General features: G+C 41.9%; 1 protein-coding gene across 2 annotated transcripts in view; it reads left to right on the forward strand.

Moving 5' to 3' along the window:
* The window catches only part of LOC132384481 (collagen alpha-1(XVIII) chain-like), a 98,099-nt gene that overhangs the window by 44,801 nt on the left and 26,103 nt on the right, over positions 1-27,195 (forward strand). For both annotated transcript variants that reach the window (XM_059955633.1, XM_059955634.1), the window contains exons 7-18: positions 485-538; positions 2,177-2,446; positions 3,090-3,149; positions 8,487-8,522; positions 10,870-10,920; positions 12,466-12,555; positions 13,830-13,865; positions 19,528-19,599; positions 21,813-21,923; positions 25,326-25,373; positions 26,600-26,680; positions 26,767-26,808. In XM_059955633.1, the coding sequence (XP_059811616.1) occupies positions 485-538; positions 2,177-2,446; positions 3,090-3,149; positions 8,487-8,522; positions 10,870-10,920; positions 12,466-12,555; positions 13,830-13,865; positions 19,528-19,599; positions 21,813-21,923; positions 25,326-25,373; positions 26,600-26,680; positions 26,767-26,808 (951 nt within the window). The remainder of the gene's footprint in view (positions 1-484; positions 539-2,176; positions 2,447-3,089; positions 3,150-8,486; positions 8,523-10,869; positions 10,921-12,465; positions 12,556-13,829; positions 13,866-19,527; positions 19,600-21,812; positions 21,924-25,325; positions 25,374-26,599; positions 26,681-26,766; positions 26,809-27,195) is intronic.

Consider the following 27,195-nt stretch of genomic DNA (forward strand, 5'->3'; position numbering starts at 1 on the left):
TGCCTTTGGCAGTTGACTGCAGACGTTATTCCCCCTGTCCCAGTGGATGGATAAAAAATAACGTACCTTGCCAGTGCAGAAAAATTAATCAGACATTTGGAGAACCCAATTCACATTCAGATGCATGAAGAAGGGAGCCGTATTCTAGCTCCTCCATGATAGCATATTGAAGGTAATACTGATCTACCATCAGAAGTCAGCTCACAGGTTGAAAACACCCTGTCCTACTCCAGTGCCACAACCATTGCCTTGCTGAGATTAGTCTACATGACTTTCAGCCCAGCTTGTCTGAGGAGTATCATGGCTGGCTGCACTAAACATTGTTTCACGAAGATAATGTCCCTCCTTGTATGGAAGTGAAGTCCACTGCAGTTAGCTGATTGGTTCATCAAACGGTGCGCACTGCTGTTGAATCCTGATGCTTTTATTTTTATGGATTGCAAGTAAAAAGGTATAATCCAATTCAATTCTAAATGCCTTTCAGGGTGAAATTGCTCCGTGCAACTGTCCTGTGATGACTGGACCCCCAGGGCCAAAGGTATGGAAAAGAATGCATGATTTTGGGATTATGACAGAATTTTGGAACAATGGATCTGGAAAAACAATCAGTGGAGCCTGTACCTTGCACTTAATAAAACATCTATGGCATGGTCCAAATCTTGGCCAAATTTTAATTTGAGGCTTTTTGAGGTTTTACTTCCTTCTGATTTACAATAATATTGGTCTATAATAAAACAATTCTGTACACTTATGTGTAACCAGAGTTCTAAAGGGTCTGCTCTGATTGCAATAATTCCTTATCACTTATGGAAGGCTCACTTTGTCTGGCTGATTGATACAAGTTGACTTGACCAGTCTTGGAAACCAATGTGAGCTGAAGAAGTCTTCACAAAACTCAGGAATTGGTAAAAAAAAAAGACGTAAAGACCAGGGAACAGAAAGCTTCAGAGATGAGAATCTGATCAGCAATGTTGTCTTGTCAGAGTGGAAGATCAACAGGTAGACTCAAAATTGTTATGACATGGACAGAGGCCATTCAGCCCAGTAATAGTTTGCGGGCTTCCAGTAGTACAGTCCTGTCAGCCCGCTCCCTTTGTTCCTTAAGAGATTTCCCAATTCATTCTTGAAAGCTCTGACAGATCTTGTATTCATTACTTTTACAAGCAGTGAATTCTAGAGCATTACAACTCTTCACATGAATTGCGTGTTTTCTCACCCCCCCCCCTCCAGTATATAAATTAAATAAGTAGTGCAAAAATAGTGTGATAGTGTCTATTTGTTGGTTCATTGTCCATTCAGAAATCTGATGTCAAAGGAGAAGAAGCTGTTCCTAAAATGTTGAGTGTGTGTCTTTAGGCTCCCGTGCTTCCTCCTTGATGGTAGTAGTAAGAAGAGGACATGCCCTGGGTGATAGGGGTCCTAACCGATGGATGCCGCCTTTTTGAGGCAAAGCCTGTTGAAGATGCCCTCGCAGGTGGGGAGGCGAGTGCCCATGATGGAACTGACTGAGTTTACAACCCTTTGTCTGATCCTGAGCAGTGGACCCTCTGTACCAGACAGAATGGTACATCTATAGAAATCCACGAAAACAGATTATCCCTATGGCAACCCTGACTTCACCAGTTAGAGGTATCCCCTTTCTCCAATCCATCCCTTACCAAATCCCTTTCTAACTTAAAATCAACCTGTTTTCTCTCTTTCCTGATTCTAAAGGGTCACCAGCCTGAAAGGTTAACCCAATTTCTCTTCCCATGGATGCTGACTGACCTACTATGTATTTCTGCTCTTGTGTTGGGTTTCCAACAACTCGTGTTTCCTTAGTTTAGAAAGAGGCCATCAGTCCATTAAATCTATGCCAGTTTTTAGAGTGCTCCAGCCAATCCCATCCCTGCTTTCCTCTGACCTGTTCTCTCTCACACGCTCAGTGATTCCCCTCTGACTCTCCTGCCACTCATTTATGCCCAGAGGTGCCCAATTAATCTGCTAACCAGCATGTCCTTGGGATGTGGGAGGAAACTGGAGCGCTCTGGAGAAACCTACATGGTTCCAGGGAAAACATGCAAAGTCCACTGGAGCTAAGGACTGAACTTAGGTCACTAAAAATATGCTGCAGAAGTACTGGCATGCATGGTGCTGTGCTTTTTTTGATTTTCACTATTATTTCCTTTAATGGTAGGGTGATCCTGGACCTTCAGGCCCACCTGGACTGTCTGGAGAAATTGGTCGGCCAGGCCAACATGGTTCTATGGGACTACCTGGTCGACCTGGAGTTCCTGGTCTACCTGGACCACATGGACCAGCAGGCCCACCTGGACTAGCAGGCCCACCTGGACCAGCAGGCCCACCTGGACTAGCAGGCCCACCTGGACCAGCAGGCCCACCTGGACCAGCAGGCCCACCTGGCCCAGCAGGGTCTAAGAAAACAAGCAGCTGGTTTGGAACTGCAGTGAGTTTCTTCCACATTTCCATTAATATGGTAACATTTTTTTATGAGTTGCGGAATTAGTTTCAACATGTTGTTAAGTTTACACTGCCATTGTGGTAAACTGGGGAATGGGAAATACTCTTTGGAATGTGGGAGGAAACCGGAGCACTCGGAAGAAACCCATGCAGTTGGGGTAGAACATACAAATTCAAACCCTAATCAGTGCAAAGTTTCAGTCATTGGTGTGGTGCAACAGACATAAATACTGTAGTGCGATGCCAAAAACTGTTCAATAAAATGAAATGCAAATTTTGCTTCAACTGTAACTAATGATACAATGATACTAATGCTTGAAATGATACAATGGAAAATTGATGAATTTGTCAAACTGCATTGCTTACAGCTTTGAGCAAATTATTTCTCTGCAATATCTCTGCAAGCTTCTTGAGGACTCTCAGTTTATATATAAAAAAACAATTAAGTTATTTCTGAAAAGTAAATTTTAAGATATGCCTGCCGCACGTTATGATCCGAGAGTAGGATGGAAGTTCTGAAGTTGAGGTTCTGGGGTGTGACATTTGCTTTGCTGGGAGTGACGACAGGGAAAGTGAGGACGTTAATTAAACTTCCACATGCAATAAGTACCATTTACTTATTCTTCCAGAGTGAAGAACTTCCCAAAGTCACTGGAAGTCCTGGTATACCTGGAAGTCCAGGCCCACTGGTGAGTGATAGAACGTGGCGAGATTTGGCTTGACACTCCGCATTCATATAGCTTTATGAAATTCTGATCCACCTTTACATACAGATGATGGCTGATATTTGGAATGCTCTCCCACTGATATTGGGTCAATTGTTAACTTCAAAACTAATCCTGCAGAGTGTTTGCAAATCAAGTGTATGAGGAGATACAGGCACTTATGATCATGCAGAATCTCACAGTTAGAGCAGGCTTCAAGGGCTTTTTTCCTGCCGCTGTATTCCTTCTTCAGTAATGAAGGGTCTCGGCCCGAAGTGTCGACTGTTTACTCTTTTCCACAGATGCTGCCTGGCCTGCTGAGATCCTCCAGCAATTTGTGTGTGTCACGCAAAGTATTTCCCAGGATGCACTGAAGGCAGCTTATGGGGAAGCGCTCCAAGGACTTGATGTGATGGCTGTAGGTTACCCAAGCTTCACAGCCATAAAGGAGGGTGGTGACGCAGACCACTTGGTATACAGTGATGGTTGTGGAGGGACGAAGGCTCCTGTTCTGAAAGACTCTACGCTGAAGTCTCCCAAAGGCAGCTGATGCCTGTTTAATGCGGCTCTGGATGTCATTGTCAATGCCGCCATCCTCAGAGAGAATGCTCCCCAGATATTTGAAAGATGGCACAAAACCTAGCGCGCAACTTAGGCAGACACTCCAGGGCTGTACTGATGGAGTGCTGCACTGCCAAATGCTAGAGGTGCCATTGCACTAGTTTGAAGACATCTTGCATAACCCTAATCACTCCTCTCTTGGAATGTACACCATCCTGAGCCCCAACCACTGCAATTCCCTCCCTGACCCTCTCAGCTTCTCTACCTCTCCCTCTTGCTTAAAACCAATTACTTTAATCATATAATTAGACATTTGTACTACTGCATTCTTATGTGCTTGGTGTGTTTGAATATGATCTTGTAAAATGCCTTAGGATATTTAGTTCAAAGTTCAAAGTACCTTTATTATCAAAGTATGTACACCATACACAACCTTGAGATTCATCTCCTTACAGGCAGCCACAAAACAAAGAAACATGAAAAGCAAATGTGCAATAAAGAAAGAAGAAGTCATGCAAATAATCAAACCAGAAACAACAACCCACAGAACATGAACCGCAAGTCCACAGCCACGTAGCCAGTTCTGTGCAGGAGCCCGATGGCTGCAGGCCGCAGTCAAGGAGCCAGTTCAGCACTGAGGCGAGTAAAGCCTCACAGAGTAGTGAGCTGAATACCAGCCCGTCCTTCACCCTCAGCCTCGATGCCTTAATCTTTTTAATCTGGCTCGGCACTTAAAGTGGCTAAGCATCAGCTCGTTACCCGCTCTCGGGCCCAGCCCCTGCCCAGAATTTCGGTCCAGCCCCAGGCCCGCTCCAGCAATGGCCACCGAATCCTTCAGGGTACCACAAAAATGGCAGGTGGTACAGATGGTTCAAAAGCACACCTCCCAGTGGGAAATTACAGAATGCAGATTGCAGTGATCATAGTCCCAAAGAAATATATTTAATAGTTTTGTTTGCTGCCTGAAAAGCATCGCTGTGTCTTGCCAGCACCACCTTCATCTCTGAGAATTTATTCCATTAAACATGCCATTTAGATGTTGGTTGTTATTAACAAATATCTGGATCGCAAACTGGTTTAATTGCCAGTTAACTGCTTTTTTTGACTTACTTATTTACGTACTTGGGCCCTTAGCTCCCAGTGGCACCTAGGCCATCGATGACCTCCTGTTTCCATCGTCCCCTGTGGTCGATGGTATGGTTGAAGTTCATTAATGGTTTTGCAATCACTGTACAGCTTCACCAGAGCCCTGTTGGCTGGCCTTACCTGCTTCCACCTCTCACTACTGGGACGTAGGGTTGGACTTTGAGAGGCAACTGCTTTTTTTAAGTTGGGACAGAATTAAAAATGTTACAATCAGCTCTGGAAGTTATGAAGAAACGAGGAACGAAAAGTTGCCCTCACAAAGTTCAATTTGCATTTCACTTTCGCCTTGACTGTGTACAAAACTAACTAGTCTCAACAAAGTGCTACAGGTCAATTACACTCTGGAACTATGATCTCTAATACTAAAAATGTTGATTATGTACACCCGCTCAGAAACTAACAATTTTGTGTTGTCTTTTGGTGCCACCTACTGTGCTTTTCAATAACTAGTGCTGTTAAGCACCACACACCACTACACGAGGAACAGGGAACAAAGAGCAACTGTAAAGGAAGAGACTGAACGACCAAAAGACCCGACCATTACTCCCACCAATTACTATTTCCCACACTGCCCCAGAATATGTCAATCCCGGATTAGCTGTAGAAGCCAGTTGAGGACCCACCAATAGACAACCCCTTCGGAGAACATCGTACTGGATTCGAGTGATCCCATTACTACTACTAGTTCCAGAATCCAGCTTATTGTTGTTGTTTCTTTTCATGCCTTGTGGCATATCAGGCGGCATTTTTTGCTGTTCCAGTTGCATTTGTCTGTTTTTTATGAGGCTGCGTTGCTAGCTCAATGTTCAACGCAGCACGGATGGAAAGTGTGCAAGAAGCCAGCCGGATTCAAAACTGGGATCATTTGCCTCGAAATCCAGTGCTGATGCCATTACACCACCGGACTGCTATAGAATTCAGCTTAACCGACGACATTCAGCTGTCCTCTTCTGAAGTTTGGGTGTGAACTTGTGTTATTCATGAGACATTAACACAAATGAAACTCCCTTCTGTGCTGCCTTAGCACAGAATAGACATCATCTCTGTCTCTTAGATTCGAATGACATTAAACTTTAATTATTTCCTCCCCCTCCGTTCTAGGGCTTACCTAGTGAGATTGGTTTGCAAGGATATCTGGGTATGCCAGGACCAGATGGATGTTTAGTCAGTTTTGTGTTATACAAGGTTGATGTGGACACTGATGTCCCTTCACCGGCCATAGTGTTGAGATCAGTGATATCCAGAGGATCACCACTTGCCACCAGTCACGGATTATGGGTCATCCCTAAATATTATCAGATGTATTGATATACCTATACATGTATGCATACATTTGAACATTAAGGCATATGACTGCATGCACACACAAAGGTATGACAGTGCAGTGGGGAAGAGTGGAGTTGTCTTCTTGGCAAGAGAGAACATTACAGGAGTGCTTATACAGAATATTCTCGAGGCCATCAGGGTAGAGCTTGAATGTGCATGCACATATTTACACACATGTACACGCGCAGCCACATAAGTTTATATGCACACAAGTTCATATACACACATTCACCCACAATTGCATATACATATAGGTATTTACATATATGTACACATAGTGTAGGCCTTACCACAGAGAGCAATGCTGACAGCAGATGATGAATATCTTAATTTATTCCCCCTACCGTCATCCTGACGGGACCCACCACTACCTGTTGTGGTCAATAGCCCAGGAAGAAGACGTAGACATGGGGGAGTGGTGGTGGCAAACCTGTCTGAGGCAGGAACAGCAAACGTTTAATATGCTAGTGAGTCACAGAGCTGGAGGTAGTCTGCTTCTTCCAGGAGCCTGTGGGCTTCATAGATGAGACGGCCACTGAGACGGTCAGACCTAAGACACAGGCTGGGTGACCACCAGGAGAAGAGCAGGTGTTTTTACACAGAGGTGGGTGTCTGGGGTACACTGCCTGGGGTGGAGATATGGGAAGACATATTGGGGACTTTTAAGAGGCATTTAGATAGGCACTTGAATGTGAGGAAAATGGAAGGATATGGACATTGTGTAGGCAGAAAAGAATCAGAATCAGGATTAATATCACCAGCAAATGTCATGAGATTTGTTAGAGATTTGAAGAAGCTGTTCCTGAATCACTGAGTATGTATCTTCAGACTTCTGTACCTCCTTCCTGATGGTAACAATGAGAAGAGGAGATAACATGAGGAAATCTGCAGATGCTGGAAATTCAAACAATACACACAAAATGCTGGTGGAACACAACAGGCCAGGCAGCATCTATAGGGAGAAGCACTGTCGACGTTTCGGGCCGAGACCCTTCATCAGGACTAACCGAAAGGAAAGATAGTAAGGATAGTAAGATAGAAGAGGAGATACCCTGGGTGGTGGGGGTCCTTAATAATTGACACCACCTTTCTGAGACACCGCTCCTTGAAGGTGTCCTGGAAACTATGGAGGCCAGTACCCTCAATGGGGAAGACTGATTTTACAATTTTCTGTAGCTTCTTTCAATCCTGCACAGTAGCCCCCCCCCCCCCCAGCATACCAGACAGTGATGCAGCCTGTTCGAATGCTCTCCACGGTACATCTGTAGATGTTTTTGAGTGGTTTAGGTGACAAACCAAATCTCCTCCAACTCCTAATGAAGTATAGCTGTTGTCTTGTCTTCTTTATAGCTGCATTGATATGTTTATTTGGCCATTTGATTACTAATTACAAGGGCCTGTTCCTGTGCTGTACTGTTCTACGTTCTAAATTAAAATGCAGGACCTCGAGTGTAGCAATTTCTGGATTTCTCCCAGTGCTACATGAGTCCACCACTCCTCGGCCTGGGACTCTCAGATCTGCAGATATCAGGCCTCCAATCCCCAATCCCTGGCCCAGACTTGCAGACTCTCCTTTCCTTATTTTCATTCTCTTCTTACAGCTAAAAGTCTCCAACATCATGGCGAATTTCTTCTACACTGCTTCTGAAGCCTCCATGTCCTATCTGTAAAACTTCAGTGAAGATTTAGAGAAACTGTTACAGAGGACCAAGCCCCTCAATGTCTAGTGGTGAGAGAACCCCGGACTAGATGCTTTTTTTTAACGACATTTGTCAAGGAAGAGGATGTCCTTGTCTTAGCCATCACCGGGTCAATACAGGCAATCTTACTCAAATTTTGCACAAATACCAATACATTAACACTGAATACAAACTCTGGGCAGCTGCAGGAAGGACCTGGGGAACTAAAATCTGGGGGCAATTCTGCTTTTCACTGAGATCACTCTCTATGTGACTCCCTTGTCCACTTGATCTCTCTCCTGGCACGTATCCCTGCAAGTAGGACAATGCTACTCCTGCACCTTCACCTCTTCTCTCACCACTATTCAGGGCCCAAACAGTCCTTCCAGGTGAGGCAACACTTCACCTGTGAGTGCTCCTGGTGTGGCTGGCCTCATCTACATTGCTGAGACACCACACAGAGTGGGGGGACAGCTTCACTGAGCACCTTTGCTCGGTCCGCCATAACAGGAGGGACTTCCCAGTGGCCACCCATTTTAGTTCTACGTTCCATTGAGCAGGGGTGGCTAAATTGAACATTATCCAACTCATCTTTGGATTATTTTTACAGGGACCAAAAGGAGATCCAGGGAAGCCAGGGCTCAAGGTGAGTGTTCACTTCTGAATCTTTTAACGTAAACTTATAAAAATAAAGTCTGGTTCTGAAACAGCAAGAGAAAGTGGATTTGAACACCACCTTGATTTAACCACCAGGTGCTGAAGACAGTGGCAGAAAGGATCTCCTCAGCCTTTAACAACAGTTGGCACCTCTGCCAACCCAGAAGGCCAAGGCCTTTGTCAAAGCTGAAGACGAACCAGAGCCTCAGCTTGCTCGCCATGGCATCCAACTGGCTACTGAGCATTGATATTGGCAAGCAATTAAAGTTTATTGCACCATCAGCCCCGAGGCCTAACATGGTCATTCTGTCAGAAACCTTGATCCGGTGGTCATGGTAGAGACGACAGATCCTTGGAAAGACTGGATTGAGGAGGCCTTTGAGCGTAAGAGAGCCAAACACCAGGAGCTGGTAGAGCAGTGCCAGAGACAGGGGTGGATGGCACGATGTCAGCCTGTAGAGGTGGGGTTTAGAGGTTTTGTTGGCTGCTCGCTGTGCAGAACCAACTCTCTCCTGGGCAAAGAGGAGAGCCATCAGGATCATCGCAAAAGCTGCTGAGCGAGCCTCCAGATGGCTATAGATAAAGAAGTATGACCCATGGACCAATGCCACTGGGAGATAAACCAGGGTCTAATTCACCCTGGCTGGGTCACCTGGGCGACAGTGCCTGATGTTGAAAGACCCGAAACACCCGCTGACCCCAGGTTACATCACTGACGTGTTCCAGAGCATCCTAGGATGTATCTCAGCATCAACCAAGTAATTAATAAATGAAATAAAAATAGATGAGTTCCTGACAGCCCCAGTCACCCAGCACTTGCCAGCTACCTGTTACATCTATTCCCACTATGTGCACGTAGATATTAAAAGACCAAGAAACATAAAAGATACTGCTGATGATGAATTCCTTCTCTGCGAATAGGAATGGGCTATGTTGTGGGAGGGGGATGGGGGTAAGCTGTAGTGTGTGTGGTTGAGCAAGTGGGGATAATTGGCCTCTGGTGTTTGGGTCTGTAGTTATAAAATCAGAACCCAACTTGACCTGACCACAGTCACTCAGAGCCAGTGGTGATATTTTTTAGTTATGAAACCTCAGCACAGAAGTAATACCTTTGTGCACCATGGAATTGTTTCAGGATGAGCCACGAAGCACTGATCAAAAACACATAATCCTGACCTGGACAATATAATGAGCAGGTGTGGCAGAACGGATTCAAATCCAAATGTTTTATTAGTCAGGCTGAGGTTCAAAGTTCAAAGTGAATTTATTATCAAAGTATGTACATGTCACCAAATACTATACTGAGATTTTATTGTGGGCATTCACAGTGGAACAAAAAAAAACAATTGAATCAATGAGAAACTACACAGAAGGACTGTCAAACAACCAACATGCAAAAGAAGACAAACTGTCCAAATATAATAATAGTCTGTCTGTGGCCTCTGTCGGTCAGAGTTTTCCTTCTCCTAGATGAGCTGCCAACCACGGCTGACAAGTCCAATCTGCCCGAAGGGACTGGTTTTAAAGCACCAGTAACCCACCTTTTCCCCTTCTCCTCTCAGTAGAAGCAGTTCTGCAGGGCTTAGTAGCTAAGCCAAACGTGAAGGCCAGGAGCTGGACTTGGTTGTCAGAGGCTACTGGAGAAGCACACCATTGGGAGCATTTAATAGGGAGTGGGAGCTTGTCCCCATTACCACCCCTGGCTATAACAACCTTAAGGAACCTAATAATAATAATAATAATAATAATAATAATAATAATAAGTAAATAAGTAATGCTGAGAACAAGTGTTCTAGGATCCTTGACAGTGAGTCCATAAGTTGTGGAATCAGTTCAGTGTTGGGGTGAGTGAAATTATCCACAGTGGTTCAGGAGCCTGATGGTTGAAGGGTAATAACTGTTCCTGAACCTTATGATGTGGGTTGGGAATCAGGTTATCCTGTGGCAAGTGGGGAGAATATTTTGCAGGTGGTTCATTTCTCACAATGAAACAACCCCATCATGTGGGGCTCCAGTTGAGGTGGTTCTGCTCGGGCTTGTCTTCCGCAAAGCATTACAGTTGGATGTTGGAGACAACCCCATTTTAACAAGGCATAATCCTTCGTGGAACAAAAGAAACAAAAACTTCTGGCTCCTAATCGTCAAAATTTATGGGCTCAATAATGTCACTGCAGAATGTGCCACACCCATCTACCCAAAGGGTTTCTGCTTCCTAGCTGGTGCCATGACCGATTCAGTCTTCATACAACAGTCCGAGTGACCAATGGTTACCACAACACACTTGCTTCATTTTGATTTGGAGGAAGATAATTTATTTGTTGTTTCCATATTTCTAGGGTGAACCAGGACTTCGAGGACATCCAGGGATTGGAGTTCCTGGAGAAAAGGTAATGCTGAATATTCATATGAAGAGCAACAATGGAAAGTTTGTAAAAATTATTCCATAAAATGCAACATCTTTGCTAGATCTGTGGTGTGGTGTGGAGAGTGAATAGGCCAATCATTGTCCATCACTATTTACCGCCACTTGGAATACTGGGGTATGAATTACATAATGACTAGTGGAAACTAGGGAACAAATATACTGAGAAACAGGCACAAAATGCTGGAGGAACTCAGCAGGTCAGGCAGCATCTTCGGAGGGGAATAAGCTGTTGATGTTTTGGGCCAAGACCCTTCAACAGGACTGGAAAGGAAGGGGGCAGAAGCCAGAATGTAAGAAACAGGAAGCAAATTGCTCATTAGGGTCCTACAGACAGCCGCCAATCTGCTGGAATCTTGGAAGAGAACGCTGCAAAGCCACCCTTTATCGACTATTCAACTTTATTCACCATACACTTGTACATGAATTAAGAATTTGCTGTGGTGTGACATGCAACAAAAACAACAACATTCAACAATTATAAATAATAAAGAACTATATAAAAATAAAGCTGGAGATTAAAATACAAATATGGAATAAAATGTGCATAAATACACAAATACCTGCATGTATTTATATTGTAAACAGAATTGTAAAAAGTGGATTAAAGTGCTTACAGAGCAGTGGCTGAAGTCATAGATAGAGCGGGGTGGGGACTGACTAGAATGGTTGATCAGATTAATTGCCTGGGGGAAGAAACTTTTAAGATGCTGTGAAGTTTTTGTTTTAATAGCCCTACAGCATTTTCTAGAAGGAATTCGCTGGGTGGATAGGCCCACCTGAATCGTGCCTGGGCTCTCCCTTCAATATTGCATTGGATAAGCAGTGCCCCGATCACCTCATCAGAATGTTCAGCTAGATCTTGTAACTGAAGCTTTAGAGTCAGATTTGAACCCAAAACTTTCTGGTGAGACTATTCCTTAGAATATTATTTGCAGTTCTGGTCACCCAACTATAGGAATGATGTCATTAATCTGGAAAAGATTCATAAGGATATTACATAGACTGGAGGGCTTGGGTTGTCAGGTGCAACTGGATAAGCAGAGACTTTTTTCCCTGAAGTGGAGAAGAATGAAGGGCGAGGTGATAGAGGTATATAAAATTATGTGAGGTATAGATAAAGTGACAGTCTTTTTCCCAAATAGGGGAGTCTAAAGCTAGAGAACATGGATTTAAGGTGAGAGGGTAAAGATTTGAAAGTGACCCAAGGGGCAATTTTTCATACAGGGTGATGGGTATATGAAACAAGTTGCCAGAGGAAGCTGTAGAGTCAGGTACAATATCAACATTTAAAAGATGTTTGGACAGGTACATGGATAGAAAAGATTTTACAGTGACATAGGCCGAACACAGGTAAATGGAACTAGCTTGATCAGCATGAATGAGTTGGATCAAAGGGCCTGTTTCTATGCTATTAAACTCTATGACCTTTGATTAGAAGTTGAGAGTGAAGCACGGCTCAGAATGCAATTGCAATAAACCATAGATTGAGTTATTTTTGGTTTGCTAGGGCGCAAAAGGTGACATGGGTCCTCCAGGGTCTCCAGGACCAACGGCAACGTGTCCAAATGATTCAGAGTATCACAACCAGTACCACAAAGTAAGTGATGAAAACAAATGTTTTTAAAATTGCATTTCACAACATCATTTACTATTTTGTTTCTGTTCCAGAAAAAGTGACAATCTGCAGTCTTTAAATAAAGGTTGAAAGACAAATATTGCTCAATTAGATTTTCTGTTACAGTCTTGGACCACGTTGTTGCAATTTTTTCCAGGGACATTCAACCTCCCATTATGGGTTTTCAATACACTGAACAGAAGGTAGACTGAACACTTGCAATGCCAATGAGAGACCCAAGCCAGTTCTACAGTCAGATCTTGTTTTATTATCACTGGAGAGCAGTGAGTCATCTGTATGCTTGGGAAAGAGTAGATCCATCTCCATCGCCCCAACACAGGAGTGAACTCTCAATGGAACAGGGATGTGGAGAGATCCAAACTGGATGGGCAGACCCTTGTGGAGCTAGTATGAACATATATAATCATTCAGGCTTCAAAGTATAACCACTGGCGCAGTTGATGTTGCTTCCATTTCACAGCCGGTCTGATGTGGTCCCCTTAAGATACAGCTAGGAGTGCCCAGTTCCAGTGGCAGCACGTGTACAGTACTTGGAGTGTGACATTCAAATCACTTGTGTCTGTTTGCCAGCTTGTTTCATAATCACAGGCAGAAGAACCTTGGCTCGGGTATTGGACACTGAAATTTTAAGCCCACTGCTTTGCTATTCTTGCCCAGTATATATCATGCTCTCTCTTTTGTTGAGAAGATCAGCTTAAAAGGCCTTATCTTCAAACCTTCTATATCTAGAATCTTACTTGATACAGCTATTCACACACTTTGGGGCCAATGGATGAATTTTCATCACGAGTCTATTTGACTTACTCCCAGTTGAGGGCCCCACTGGCACTGGGCATGATAGTACTCTCCTTAAAGTACCTGTAGGACTCAGAACCAGTTATGCATCTGAGTGCTAACCTCACATGGCCTTATTTCCAAAGTTTATCTGCTCAAGGCAGCAGGAGGGTCTGAACAGGATTATGAATCCCCTCTGCACCAGTGAGGCCTTGTGCAAGTAAATCATTGGCTTTGTCCTCATCGGCAGTGGTAGAAGTTAATGGCAGGAACAGGGATTGACGCTAAGAAAGAGAAAGACAAGTTAGTGGTGTGGACTGCAGAGATAGTGTTTGGAGGAGGTAATCTCCCATTTCTATTGACACGGGTTTCTGGCTCCAAGTAAAAGGTCAGAGGGAGCAGAAGTCTCGGACATTCTGTATTGACTGAGTTTCTAATTGTGTCTTCATGCTTGGTTAAAGGGTGAAAAGGGTGACCCCGGTCTTCGAGGTGAAAAGGTAAATGTTATGTTCTTATTCTCAAGAATTTCACTTGTACTTGTAATGAATGGTTCTGATCCTTTGCCTCACTGATTGCACATAAATATGTCATTTTTGTAAATTAAAAGAATAGCTGATATTTCACATCCTTGCCAAGTACCACATGCCTCAACAACTGGTAATGAAGGTACTGCAGGCTGACTCAAATCGATTATGGGACTCAGATAATTATTCCTGGCCTATGTATGCTATCAAAGCCAATTACTGGTGACCCCAGCAATCCTACCTCATCCACAGAACACTATAGACCATATCTTGTGTTCCTTTGGGCTTGCTTCTAATTGTGGCTTTGTATCAATGTTTGTTTTACACAAACCTTTTCACCATAATTTATATGCACTTTATGTATAATTTATGCAATGCACAAGAGATTTTTCATTGTACCTGTATCTCGCTCTTGCCAACAATCTTGACTTGACTTAACTTGAACCCATCAAAGTCTTGGCATGTGGAAATGTAATTTCTTATCTTTCTTTCTTAACTAATTTTCTGGAATTGAGCAAATCAAGCACAATTCCATGCTTCAATGCCGAACCTTCCCAGTCATTAAGGTGCAACATTTTATGGTGTTTCTCAACAATGCAGTGAACACAACCCTATCAGTATTGCCCCAAACCAGACCAATAAATTGGTACAACAATGTGTCAACTTCATGTACTGCACAAGGGGATGAGGATGACTCCAGATTTCAGTTCATGATTTCATTCATGTGTTCCTAAATGGAAGAGGTGAACAATCGTTGCATTTAAAAAGTAAATCAAATAACTGAGAAAGTAAGTTCATACTACATACAAAAACACACGCATCCATACACACTGTTCTAGGACAGCTACTTCCCTTCAACCATCCAGTTTTTAAAACAACTCACACAACCTGTTAGGGAATGTGATAGGTCAGCTGACAGATGTATGTGTTGGGGAGCACTTCGGATCCAGTGATCACAATAACATTAGCTTCAATATAATTATGGAGAAGGACAGGACTGGACCTAGAGTTGAGATTTTTGATTGGAGAAAGGCTAACTTTGAGGGGATGCGAAGGGATTTAGAGAGAGTGGATTGGGTCAAGTTGTTTTATGGGAAGGATGTAATAGAGAAATGGAGGTCATTTAAGGGTGAAATTATGAGGGTACAGAATCTTTATGTTCCTGTTAGGGTGAAAGGAAAGGTTAAAGGTTTGAGAGCACCATGGTTTTCAAAGGATATTAGAAATTTGGTTCAGAAAAAGAGGGATGTCTACAATAGATATAGGCAGCATGGAGTAAAGGAATTGCTCGAGGAATATAAAGAATGTAAAAGGAATCTTAAGAAAGAGATTAGAAAAGCTAAAAGAAGATACGAGGTTGGTTTGGCAAATAAGGTGAAAGTAAATCCGAAAGGTTTCTACAGTTATATTAAAAGCAAGAGGATAGTGAGGGATAAAATTGGCCCCTTAGAGAATCAGAGTGGTCAGCTATGTGTGGAACCGAAGGAGATGGGAGAGATTTTGAATGATTTCTTCTCTTCGGTATTCACTAAGGAGAAGGATATTGAATTGTCTAAGGTGTGGGAAACAAGTAAGGAAGTTATGGAACCTATGACAATTAAAGAGGTGGAGGTACTGGCGCTTTTAAGAAATTTAAAAGTGGATAAATCTCCGGGTCCTGACAGGATATTCCCCAGGACCTTGAGGGAAGTTTGTGTAGAAATAGCAGGAGCTCTGACGGAGATCTTTAATATGTCATTAGAAATGGGGATTGTGCCGGAGGATTGGCATATTGCTCATGTGGTTCCATTGTTTAAAAAGGGTTCTAGAAGGAAGCCTAGCAATTATAGACCTGTCAGTTTGACATCAGTGGTGGGTAAATTAATGGAAAGTATTCTTAGAGATAGTATTTATAATTATCTGGATAGACGGGATCTGATTAGAAGTAGCCAGCATGGATTTGTGCGTGGAAGGTCATGTTTGACAAACCTTATTGAATTTTTTGAAGAAGTTACGAGGAATGTTGACGAGAGTAAGGCAGTGGATGTAGTCTATATGGACTTCAGCAAAGCCTTTGACAAAGTTCCACATGGAAGGTTAGTTAAGAAGGTTCAGTCGTTAGGTATTAATGCTGGAGTAATAAAATGGATTCAACAGTGGCTAGATGGGAGATGCCAGAGAGTAGTGGTGGATAATTGTTTATCGGGATGGAGGCCGGTGACTAGCAGGGTGCCTCAGGGATCTGTTTTGGGCCCAACGTTGTTTGTAATATACATAAATGATCTGGATGATGGGGTTAGTAAGTATGCCGATGATACTAAGGGTAGGAGGTGTTGTGGATAATGAGGTGGGTTTTCAAAGCTTGCAGGGAGATTTATGCCGGTTAGAAGAATGGGCTGAACGTTGGCAGATGGAGTTTAATGCTGAGAAGTGTGAGGTTCTACATTTTGGCAGGAATAATCCAAATAGAACATACAGAGTAAATGGTAGGGCATTGAGGAATGCAGAGGAACAGAGAGATCTAGGAATAACTGTGCATAGTTCCCTGAAAGTGGAGTCTCATGTAGATAGGGTGGTGAAGAGGGCTTTTGGAACACTGGCCTTTATAAATCAAAGCATTGAGTACAGAAGTTGGGATGTAATGCTAAAGTTGTACAAGGCATTGGTAAGGCCAAATTTGGAATTTTGTGTGCAGTTCTGGTCACCGAATTATAGGAAAGATATCAATAAATTAGAGAGAGTGCAGAGACGATTTACTAGGATGTTACCTGGGTTTCAGCAATTAAGTTACAGAGAAAGGTTGAACAAGTTAGATCTCTATTCATTGGAGCGTAGAAGGTTGAGGGGGGATTTGATCAAGGTATTTAAAATTTTGAGAGGGATAGATAGAGTTGACGTGAACAGGCTGTTTCCATTGAGAGTAGGGGAGATTCAAACGAGAGGACATGATTTGAGAGTTAGGGGGCAGAAGTTTAAGGGAAACACGAGGGGGTATTTCTTTACTCAAAGAGTGATAGCTGTGTGGAATGAGCTTCCTGTAGAAGTAGTAGAGGCCAGTTCAGTTGTGTCATTTAAGGTAAAATTGGATAGGTATATGGACAGGAAAGGAGTGGAGGGTTATGGGCTGAGTGCGGGTAGGTGGGACTAGGTGAGATTAAGGGTTCGGCACGGACTAGGAGGGCCAAGATGGCCTGTTTCCGTGCTGTGATTGTTATATGGTTATATGGTTATAACCCTAATCACTAGAGTTTAGCAACACTAGCATCACTTTGAACACTGCCCTAAATTAGACTCTTTTTGTTCTAATTATGTTTATACTTGTAAAAATTGTGGTTAATTTACATTTTTCTCATGAACGCCGCTTACATAAAGCTGTGTACCTGTGATGCTGCTGCAAGTCCACTTATCATTGCACCTGTACATACAGGTACTTGTGCGCATGACAATAGACTTGACTTTGATTTTGACACAGAGGAAAGCTAAGAATATTAGCTGGTGTGCATCTCAGCTCAATCCAGCTGCCTTAGCCTCATGTCCTTCTAAAATTTTGAGAAGCAAAAATCTATCAAACACAGTTATAAAATAAAATTAATGAACCTCATTTGCTTGTTATGGGAGGGAATTCCACACATCCCACCCTGTGTGAAGATGCGTCCTAACTTTTCTCTGAAGGAGCCTTGCTCACATTCTCCTTATCTCCAACTTTCCATCTAACTGGACACGTTTTCTTCTATCTACATTATTGTTTCTTTCCAAAATCCCATAAATGTCAATTGACCAAACATACACACTCCACCACTAACTGACAGTGGCTTTGGCATGTACAATCTACAAAAAAATACTGCATTCACGCCAACAGTGCCTCCTAAGTTCCTACACCATTCAGGGTGAGGACAGAAGCACCTGCCAGTTCCCCTCCTGCTCAAACACAATTCAGTCTTGGAAATGTATACAGTAGCTGTTCCTTCATCACCGTGGAACATCTCTGTACCACTGGAACTCTTTATTCAACAGTACAAGAAGATGGCTTCCACCACCTTTCAGAGAGCACTTAGGGATGGCCAATTGATCCTGATCTTTCTGCTAATACACATGCTATGTAACGATTAAGTCATTTAAAATAAAATCAATACCATTTCAGGAAATTAATTTGGAAACTTGTATGTCACCTTATAGCTGCCTATCTCCCTTACAACTGTTCTTCTACATTGAAATGAATGAATCACTGTTTCTGCACTGGGTTTAATCTGGCACACATTCAGCAGCCAGGCAGGGCTGGGCAACTGAGGACAGTTAAGCATTGGACAGCAGCTGGCAAAACTCCAGAAAGCACCTGTCAGGAAGTTTGGGACTTCAAGTGCAAACTCCCTGACATTAATGGGGGGTGGGTGGGGGGGGGGGTGGCAGCAAATCCACACAGAAGTGTTGATATTTCTCAGGAAATTCTGGGTCAAGCTCACAGATGGAAAAAGGTTATTTTGTGGAGCTGATGACAGAACCCCATCAACTGAGCAGAAAGGCAGGGGAGATATACATTTTTGCAGAGATTTTTCAAAGAATGCTTTGTCAAAGGCGGATGTTAAAAATCAGAATCAGGTTTATTATTACTGACGAATGTCATGAAATTTTAAGATTTACTATAAGTTACAAAGAGAAATATAAAAAATAAGTAGTACAAAAAGAGAGCAAAATAGTGAGGTAAGTGCTCTAAGAGCATTAGAAACAGGAGCAGGAGTCGGCCATTCAGCCCGCCAAGCCTGCTCTGCCATTCAATAAGATCATGGCTGATCTGACCATGGACTCATCTCCACCTACCTGCCTTTTCCCCATCACCCTTTGCAAAAATCTATCAAACCTTGTTGTAAATATATTTACTGAGGTTCGTGGACTGTTCAGAATCAGAACCTGATGGCGGAAGGGAAGAAACTGTTCCTGAAACATAGTGTGTGTATCTTCAGGCTCCTGTATTTCACTCATTTCAGTTTAATAACATCTTTCCTTTAGCAAGGAGACCAAAATCTGAACACACAGTGCACTCTAACTAGTGTCCCGTACAACTGTACCACCACCTCCGAAATTGGATACTCAACACCCAGACTTGTGAAGGCCAGCATGCCAAAAGGCTTCTACACCACCCTGTCTAAAATAGAACTAAATTACACATGACAACAAAATGCATGGATCATCTTAATATGCAAAGACTCAGAAAGCTTTTTCCCCGACCCAGGAATACAAATATATTATTTCATCACTGGAACTTGTTATCTCATTCTGTGAGATCTGCATCCTATATTCATGCACATTCCTATGCTCGATATCACTTAATCACTTTGGTTAACAGAAGTCTAGCATCTGCAAATGTAAAACTAAGAATTGTTGATTTTGAAAGTTTCAAATTTCTGCCGTCTTGAAGAAGGGTAGAAATGTTTTTGAAGTTCCTTCCTAACAAATACTTCGGCGTGAATTTTTAAACTTTTTACTCTGGTCCTCGATTCCCCAACCAACAAATGAGCATCTCCCTACCCCCACAGTCAGTTTCCTTTGAATATCTTGAAGAATTTCAAACAAGTCCCTCAATCTTCTAAATCCCAGGTAACCTAGCCTTGTTTATTTAATGCATGATGATTCATAATCTCATGTTGTCTCTCAAATATAGGGATTCCCTGGAGTGCCTGGTCCTCCAGGTCTGCCAGGTTTGCCAGGCTTCATTGGAGCACAGGGGAAGCCGGTCAGTAATGCAAGTTAAAAAATATATATAATTTTTTATTTAATTTTTGTGCTCTGATTTCAAGCCTAATCTTCTAAATGCATGTGTCAAGTGAAAAGGTGGCAGTCCCTTGGTTTGTACCGTGATTTACAGCGCCAGACCAGCTTCAGAAGTAGAATGCACTGTGATATTGTTCTAACTAGCTACAACCTGAAATGCTGCCACGTTCCACCAGTCTGTTTCATTGGTCTAATGCTACCATTACAAGACAGGACAGAGAGTTCTTATAGTGGAGTTAAACTTTGTCCCAGATCACTAGCATTCACAAGCTAATAGCTGCATGTTGGACCTTGTTTCTTACATCTGAAGTAGCTCACAATTCCAACAAAATTGCAAGTACAACACAAGTGACAAAAGATGAACTTTAACCCAGGAGTGAGTGTTGGCAATGCTACAATACATCTTTCTGTGTAGGGGAAAGTGCTATTGATGTACCATTGCACTGGTCAGTTTACACTCAGTGGCCACTTTATTAGGTACAGCTGTATACCTGCTCGATAACCTGAGCAGCCAATCATGTGGCAGTAACTCAATGCATAAAAACATGCAGACATGGTTCAATTGTTGTTCAGACTAAAGATCAGAATAGGGAAGAAATGTGATCTAAGTATCTTTGATTGTGGAATGATTGTTGGTGCCAGAAGGGGTGGTTTGAGTATCTCAGAAACTGCTGATCCCCTGGGATTTTCGCACACAGCAGTCTCCAGAGTTTTCAGAGAATGGTACAAAAAACATAAAAAAAGACATCCAGTAAGTGGCAGTTCTGTGGGTGAAAACAGATTGTTCATGAAAGAGGTCAGAGGAGAATGGCCAGACTGATTCAAGTTGACAGGAAGGCGATCGTAACTCACATAGCTACCCATTACAACAGTGGTGTGCAGAAAAGCATCTCTGAATGTACAACACGTTAAACAGTGAGGAGGTTGATCTACAGCAGCAGAAGACCATGAACATACACTCAGTGGCCACTTTATTAGATATCTAATATGGCAAGTTTATACGGTGAATAAAGTTGATCCTTGATCCTTGATTATTGTCGCCGTCACAGCTTGCTCGTGAGCGTACAAAAATAGTTAAGATTTTAGAAAAAAGTTTGGGTGCTCATGTTACTGAACCCCTTATTCAGTTCGGAAATGAAACCTTGCAGATCCTGTTGTCTACTGTTTTAATTCACTACAACATTTCAACCCTGATCCCTCTGTCCTTAACCTCCTGCACTATGCCAATGGACTGAGTGGAAGCTCAGGCACATTTCAAATGGACAATTTACAGTTTTGCTTCAACAGCTACCAAAGACTAATTTCTACTCTGGGATCTCTTAAAGTAGGATATTGTATGCAACCACATTCAACTGCACACACTGATGTAGAACATTTGGAGATAGTGGTGAGTCTTTGTCCAAATGTGAAGCCAATGGGAGCTCTGACAACGCCCAGTCTGTGCAGAAGTCGATGGGAAACAGTGAAGTCCACTGGCCACTGATTGTACATTTACAAGTATTAGGAATTTGCTGTGGTGTGTTGGTCAGGGTAAGACATGCAACAAAAAAACCAACATTCAGCATTTATAAAGAATGAAGAATTAAATAAAAATAAAGTTAGAGGATAAAGTACAGATATAGAATAAAATATGCATGAATACATAAATGCCAGAATTATAAAAAGTGGTTTAAAATGTTTACAGTGCAGTGCATTGACTGAGGTCAGAGATGGGGATGGAATAGTTGATCAGATTAACTGCCTGGGGAAGCAACTTGTAAAATGGTGTGAAGTTTTTTTGTTTTAATAGCCATATAGTGATTTCCAGAAAGGAGCTTTAGGAAAATGCAATTTGCATGGTGGATAGTGTCTTCAATGATTTTCCCTCCCCACTTCTTTGTCCTGAAGTGAAAGTAGACTGCAGCCAACGACCTTTACTGCTGATGTGGCAGTTCGCTGTGATTTTTGTATATTGTGAGGGATACCTGTCCTAACATTAACAGTCTAATATTTTTTCTGACTTGGATTTCTAGGCTTAAAAGGCATTCCTGGCCACTGTAAATACTTAAAGAATTTAAAAATGAGTTGATAAATATCTGTCTGAGGATCACTTTAGCAAGCTGTGTTACTCTGCTGTTTATTACACACCGTAACTATGTTTCTTTGATTCTTATGTATCCGTGATCTGTGATACAGGGCGTTTGTGAGCAGAAGTGTGACTGTCTATCAGGACCCCCAGGTCCCCCTGGACCTATAGGCCCGCCTGGTCCAGTATTTCAGAAAGAGGTTGACACTTCCTACCACCAGGTAAATGTTAACAGCATTGGGATTCTTCTCTAGAACTGTAACGTTTCCTTATTCACGAGTTCCAACCTGACAGATGAAATAAAAGTCTGCTTGCTTTGTAAGCTTTTATAATGTGGACACAAGGGCTGGAAATCCAGAGCAACACACACAAAAGTGCTGGAGGAACTCAGCAGATCAGGCAGCGTCTATGGAGAGGAATAAACAGTCGACGTTTCAGGCTGAGATCCTTCATTGGGACTGGAAAAGAAGGGGAAAAATATCAGCCATGATCGAATGGTGGAGTGGAGGCTGAACGGCCTAATACTGCTCGCATGACTTAAATATTCAACTCATGTTAAACCGAAGTGGTGTTGATAACAGTATCATCATTAAAAAAGGATCTAGTGCTTTCCCGGCGTCCATGACAAATAAACTCTTCTCGGGCTTCCAGCTAGGTACAGGTGTTGATTATAACCAACATTTTGATGACCAACTCTGCCACCTTCTTCATTAATTTCCTACCCTGCCCTAGAATACAATTCATCAAAAATGTTGAATAGAAATCCAATCTAAGTACACTTCATTAAAAAATTGATAAGGCAATGTATCTTTTCTATTAAGTTCTATTAGAAATCTATTTTTATGTACCTCCGAGTAATTCTACTTTAATGATGTTCCACATAAGAAGCTGATGTGAACCCAAACACACTGAAGGGAGCAATTGGCCTTTCTGGGGAAACCAGTAAAAGATCAATCAACCATATAATTGATTTATTTCCTTAACAATATTACACAGATGTAAGACTATAATTAAGAATTTTCAACGGGTAAAAGCACAGTTTTATAAAGACTGAAATGACTTCCAATTTCAGGAACAGCTCAAGGATGAACACCTCAGAGAAACGGATTGTAGACATGCTTGATGCATATTGAGTCCATCTGCCTGGAAAAGTGATATTGATTCCAGTCACAGTTCAAAGTTCAAAGTAAATTTATTATCAATGTAGATAAACCACACACTATCCTGAGATTTATTTTCTTGTGGGCATTCACAGTAGATACAAAGAAACATAATAGAATCAATGAAAAACTGTTCATAAGCAAAGGCAGACAAGCAGTTCTCAGTACTTGACCCATAGCCTTGTGGGTTATAGTTTTTCAATTGCTAAGAGTTATTTTAGTCAGTTCCCTTCGACATTACCCAGGGAAGCAAGACGATCCTTGATTTATGGAAGGGATACAATCCTGAAAAATGTTTCATTTAGCAAACTTTTATAAATTGGAAGAGTGGTGAAATGCAATATGTGTATTTTGCTGCAGTGTTCTTGTGGCAGAGGATGATACGTTATTTGATGTAGCTTCATAAATCAAAGATACAGACCCCAAGGAGTCCATGACACTTAACAAAATTCTGTAAATTGAAATTTCATAACCTGAGATTTTTTTTTCTACAAGGGAAGGAGGATTAACTCAGGAAATAATTGTACAGTCTTCAGACCATGTGCACTCCAGCTTTCTGGACTCAACACTTTGTTCAACAAGTCCAGTTCATGATTATATTTTCACTTTTTAGACCTTGCCTAAAACCATTTTTTATTTATTGTCTCAGTGCCCCACCCACCTTTCGATTTGTATCATTATCCGTAACACTTAATCTCTCCTGTCCTCCTCTCTTCATGTAGGCTGTCCCTCTTGTACTTTCCTCCCATCCACACACCGTGAATCTTTGCCAGTTCTGACAAAAGGTGAATGAACATTCTCAGCTCCATTTCCCTCTCCATAGTGACCTGCTGAGGCTTTCGCACAGCTCCTATTTCTGTTTCAGATTTGCAGCATCTGCAGCATTTTATTCTCATACAGAAGATCAACCTTTGTCCTGACTTTGAGTTGTTTCCCTTATCTGAAAGCATTGGACCAGGTTGGACTTGACCTTGACTCAAAGCACCTGTTTGCCTTTAGCCACACTTTCTATTCAGTAGGCACATGGCTCCAGAATTCCTGTGTCTCTCACTTGATGACCAAACTATGAAAGCCAGCTGGTCCGCATATGGAGCAACCTAACATTTCTGAAACTACAGAAGCAAAGTTATTGGAAATATGAGGGGCATAGATAGAGCCAACTGTGCAATCTTTGCTCTAGAGTTGGGGAATCAAGAACTAGAGGGCATAGGTTTACGGTAAAAGGTGAGAGATTTAACAGGAACATAAGGGAACCTTTTTGCATCCAGAAGGTGGTCAATATATGGAATCAGCTGCCAGATAAAGTGGTTTAAGCAAATACATTAACATTTTAAAAAATATGTGGATAGGAAAGGATTAGAGGGATATGGCCAAATGCAGGCAAATAGAACTAGTTTAGATTGGATCAGTTTCTGCTGCCTTTGTCGGTAAAAACCCGCTCTAATTTTTGATAATCCTGCATGCTTCTCATTAGATTACCATAAAACAATAAAGCTATGAGACATTGGAGCAGGATTAGGCCATTCATCTCATTGAGTCAGCTTCACCATTCCATCATGGCTGATTATCTCACTCAACCCCATTCTCCTACCTTCTCCCTGTAATCTTTGACACCCTGACTAATCAAGAACCTATCAACCTCTGCTTTAATTATACCCAATGACTTGACCACCGCGGGCATCAGTAACAATGAATTCCACAGATTTGCCACCCTCTGGCTAAAGAAATTCCTTCTTATCTCTGTTCTAAAGGGATGTCTTTCTATTCTGAATCTGTGCCTTCTCGTCCTAGACTCGCCCACTATAGGAAACATCCTCTCCACATCCATTTACTTTTACTAGACCTTACTCTTCTAGAAAGATAAGACAGGTGACACAGGAACAAATGCTTTAGCCCACAATGTTTGCGCCAACCATGACGTCAAATTAGTTTAACTTTTTTTTGTCATTTTCTTAGTCCTCCTTTGCAAAGTCTTAAATTTCCCCTTGCCTTGCTGCTTGTCCTGAAAATATTATAAGCTGTTTTCTTTGATCTAATACTAGCTTTAACTTCTCTTGTTGGCTGCAGTTGAGCCACATTTGCCTTTCTGATTTAGTACTTTATTGGGTAGATAGACTCACCATGATGGGCCAAATGGTCTTTTTCTGTATTCTGTAATTCCAGACAAGCAATAGTATGCTTCAAAACCAATTCCCATTCAGAACAACCTGCAAAGTTTTGCTTTGAATGACCTGATCTGAGGGCTTATTTAAACATTAATTTTCTCAGAATAAATAGTCATGTACAATAATTTAAAGGCAATGCAGGAGTTAAAGAACTGATAGAGCTTTTTCTAAAAGGGAAGTTTTGAGGTGTTAAAAAGGGGATTGGTAATTCAAGAGTTGGTTAGTGTGTGGTACTTTCCAAGAGCAACAATTCATCTTGTGTTTTCAAAATGTTTTTGCTAATTTTTTGTATGAACAGGGTCCTCCAGGAATGAAGGGGGAGAAGGGAGACCCTTGTCCTACCTGCGTAAGTCAAATCATAAAAAATACAATAACTCATACAGTAGGAAATAGGAGCAATTGTAGATCATATAGTCTTTTGAGAGAGCTCCATCAAGATGGAATATAACCTATCCGAATCTCCACATCTCCTTTTTCCTTCAAATTCCAAAGTCTGTCCATGTTAGTTTGAAACTATTCAGTGATGAGCATGCTGGGGAAGAGAATTCTTCAGAGTGAAAGAGATTTCCCTTGACCTTGGTCTAAATGTCCAACCATGTACCTTGAGGCCATGCTCCCTAGTTCCAGACTTTGCTCCTAAGCAAAACAGTACCTCAGACTTGATCTTGCTGAACCTCTTCAGCATACTACAATTAGATTAGCGTTCATTCTAAATATGGACTAGCAAATGCAGGAGACTAATTGACAAGAAAGGGACTTTGGAATTTCAAAACTCTGTTAGGAATGAAGGAAAGTAATTCAGAGTTTAAAGTCCTGGGATATTACGTGCAAAGTGTCAGCGACCTGGGTTCAATTTCTGCTGCTGTCTGTAAGGAGCTTCTATGTTCTCACTGTGACTGTGTGGTTTCCTCTGGGTGCTCTGGTTTCCTCCCACAGTCCAAGGACTTACGAGTTAGTAAGTTAATTGGTCACATTGATATAATTAGGTTGCGTGGACTTGTGGGGCTGGAAGGGCTCGTTACTGTGCTGTATCTCTAAATAAAAATACTATAAATTCCCTCAGACACAGACACAAACCCACTTACATGCATTCTTTTCCTCATGTGTACACAAGCACTCATACTCACACGTTCTCTCTCTCTCTCTCTCTCTCACACACACACACACACACACACACACACACAACCTCTGAGACACAAATAACTAGAAAAACACAAGGAAACTAATTAATTTGAAACTGTAGAATGAACTATTTTATCGCCTGTAGTAGGTTCAAGTGTTTAGCTCCATATATTATGTCCACCGAACCAGTCAAGGAAAGGGTTAACAATACTGAAATCTCTGTAGTTCAAGGACAGAGTGGGACAAATCTGATTCCAAGCATAGGCTGCTCTGATTGATGGAGAGTATTATACCAATGTAGAAGGACTGCATCTTTCCAGACTTGAACTGGCAGTATTGTATCAATACAGGACAGTGAAAAATCATTAGTTTTCAGGCACACTGATTTTAAAGTTCAGAACTGAATTTGTTTTCTCAAAAAATTTTAACACTTTTCATGTATTATTACAGGGTGTTCCAGGCACACCAGGCATTCCTGGCATTCCAGGACCTCCAGGCCCACCAGGAATTCCAGGATTATTCTACTATAATGTAGGCCCATTCAGCCATTCAATTATTTTCATACAGAATTTCTTTACTGTTTGACTTAAAAAAAATTTTTTTGTTATTATTTGCAGAGAATTTTCCCGGTCCCTCCAAGACCTCACTGCAAAATGCCAGTAAGTATTATTTTTGTTAAAAGAAAAAGTAATTTCTTTATCATATTTCAAATTTTGGGAAGATTTTTCCTTCCACAGTGTATCTGCTTCAAAAACTCTCATCATTCTTCACACTCCCTGATTGGCATTACTTTCTCTCCAGCTCCTGTGGATATTGGTGGTTCATTACTAATTGGTTTCTGAATTAGACCATCTGGAGCTTGAGCAAGAAAGGAAAGGCTCTAATTCATCCAATTCGAAACAGTGATGAACACCCAGTATCGACAAAAGATGGAGAGAAGGTGGGGCAAATCAACACACATACTTACACAATCCCGAGGTGTGTTTGAACGCCAGATTACTTTTGAAAGGCTGTCATTGGTATTAGGCAGGGAATGCATACATGAT

This window comes from Hypanus sabinus, chromosome X1 (genome assembly GCF_030144855.1).
Source record: "Hypanus sabinus isolate sHypSab1 chromosome X1, sHypSab1.hap1, whole genome shotgun sequence".
In the NCBI taxonomy this organism is placed as follows: Eukaryota; Metazoa; Chordata; class Chondrichthyes; order Myliobatiformes; family Dasyatidae; genus Hypanus; species Hypanus sabinus.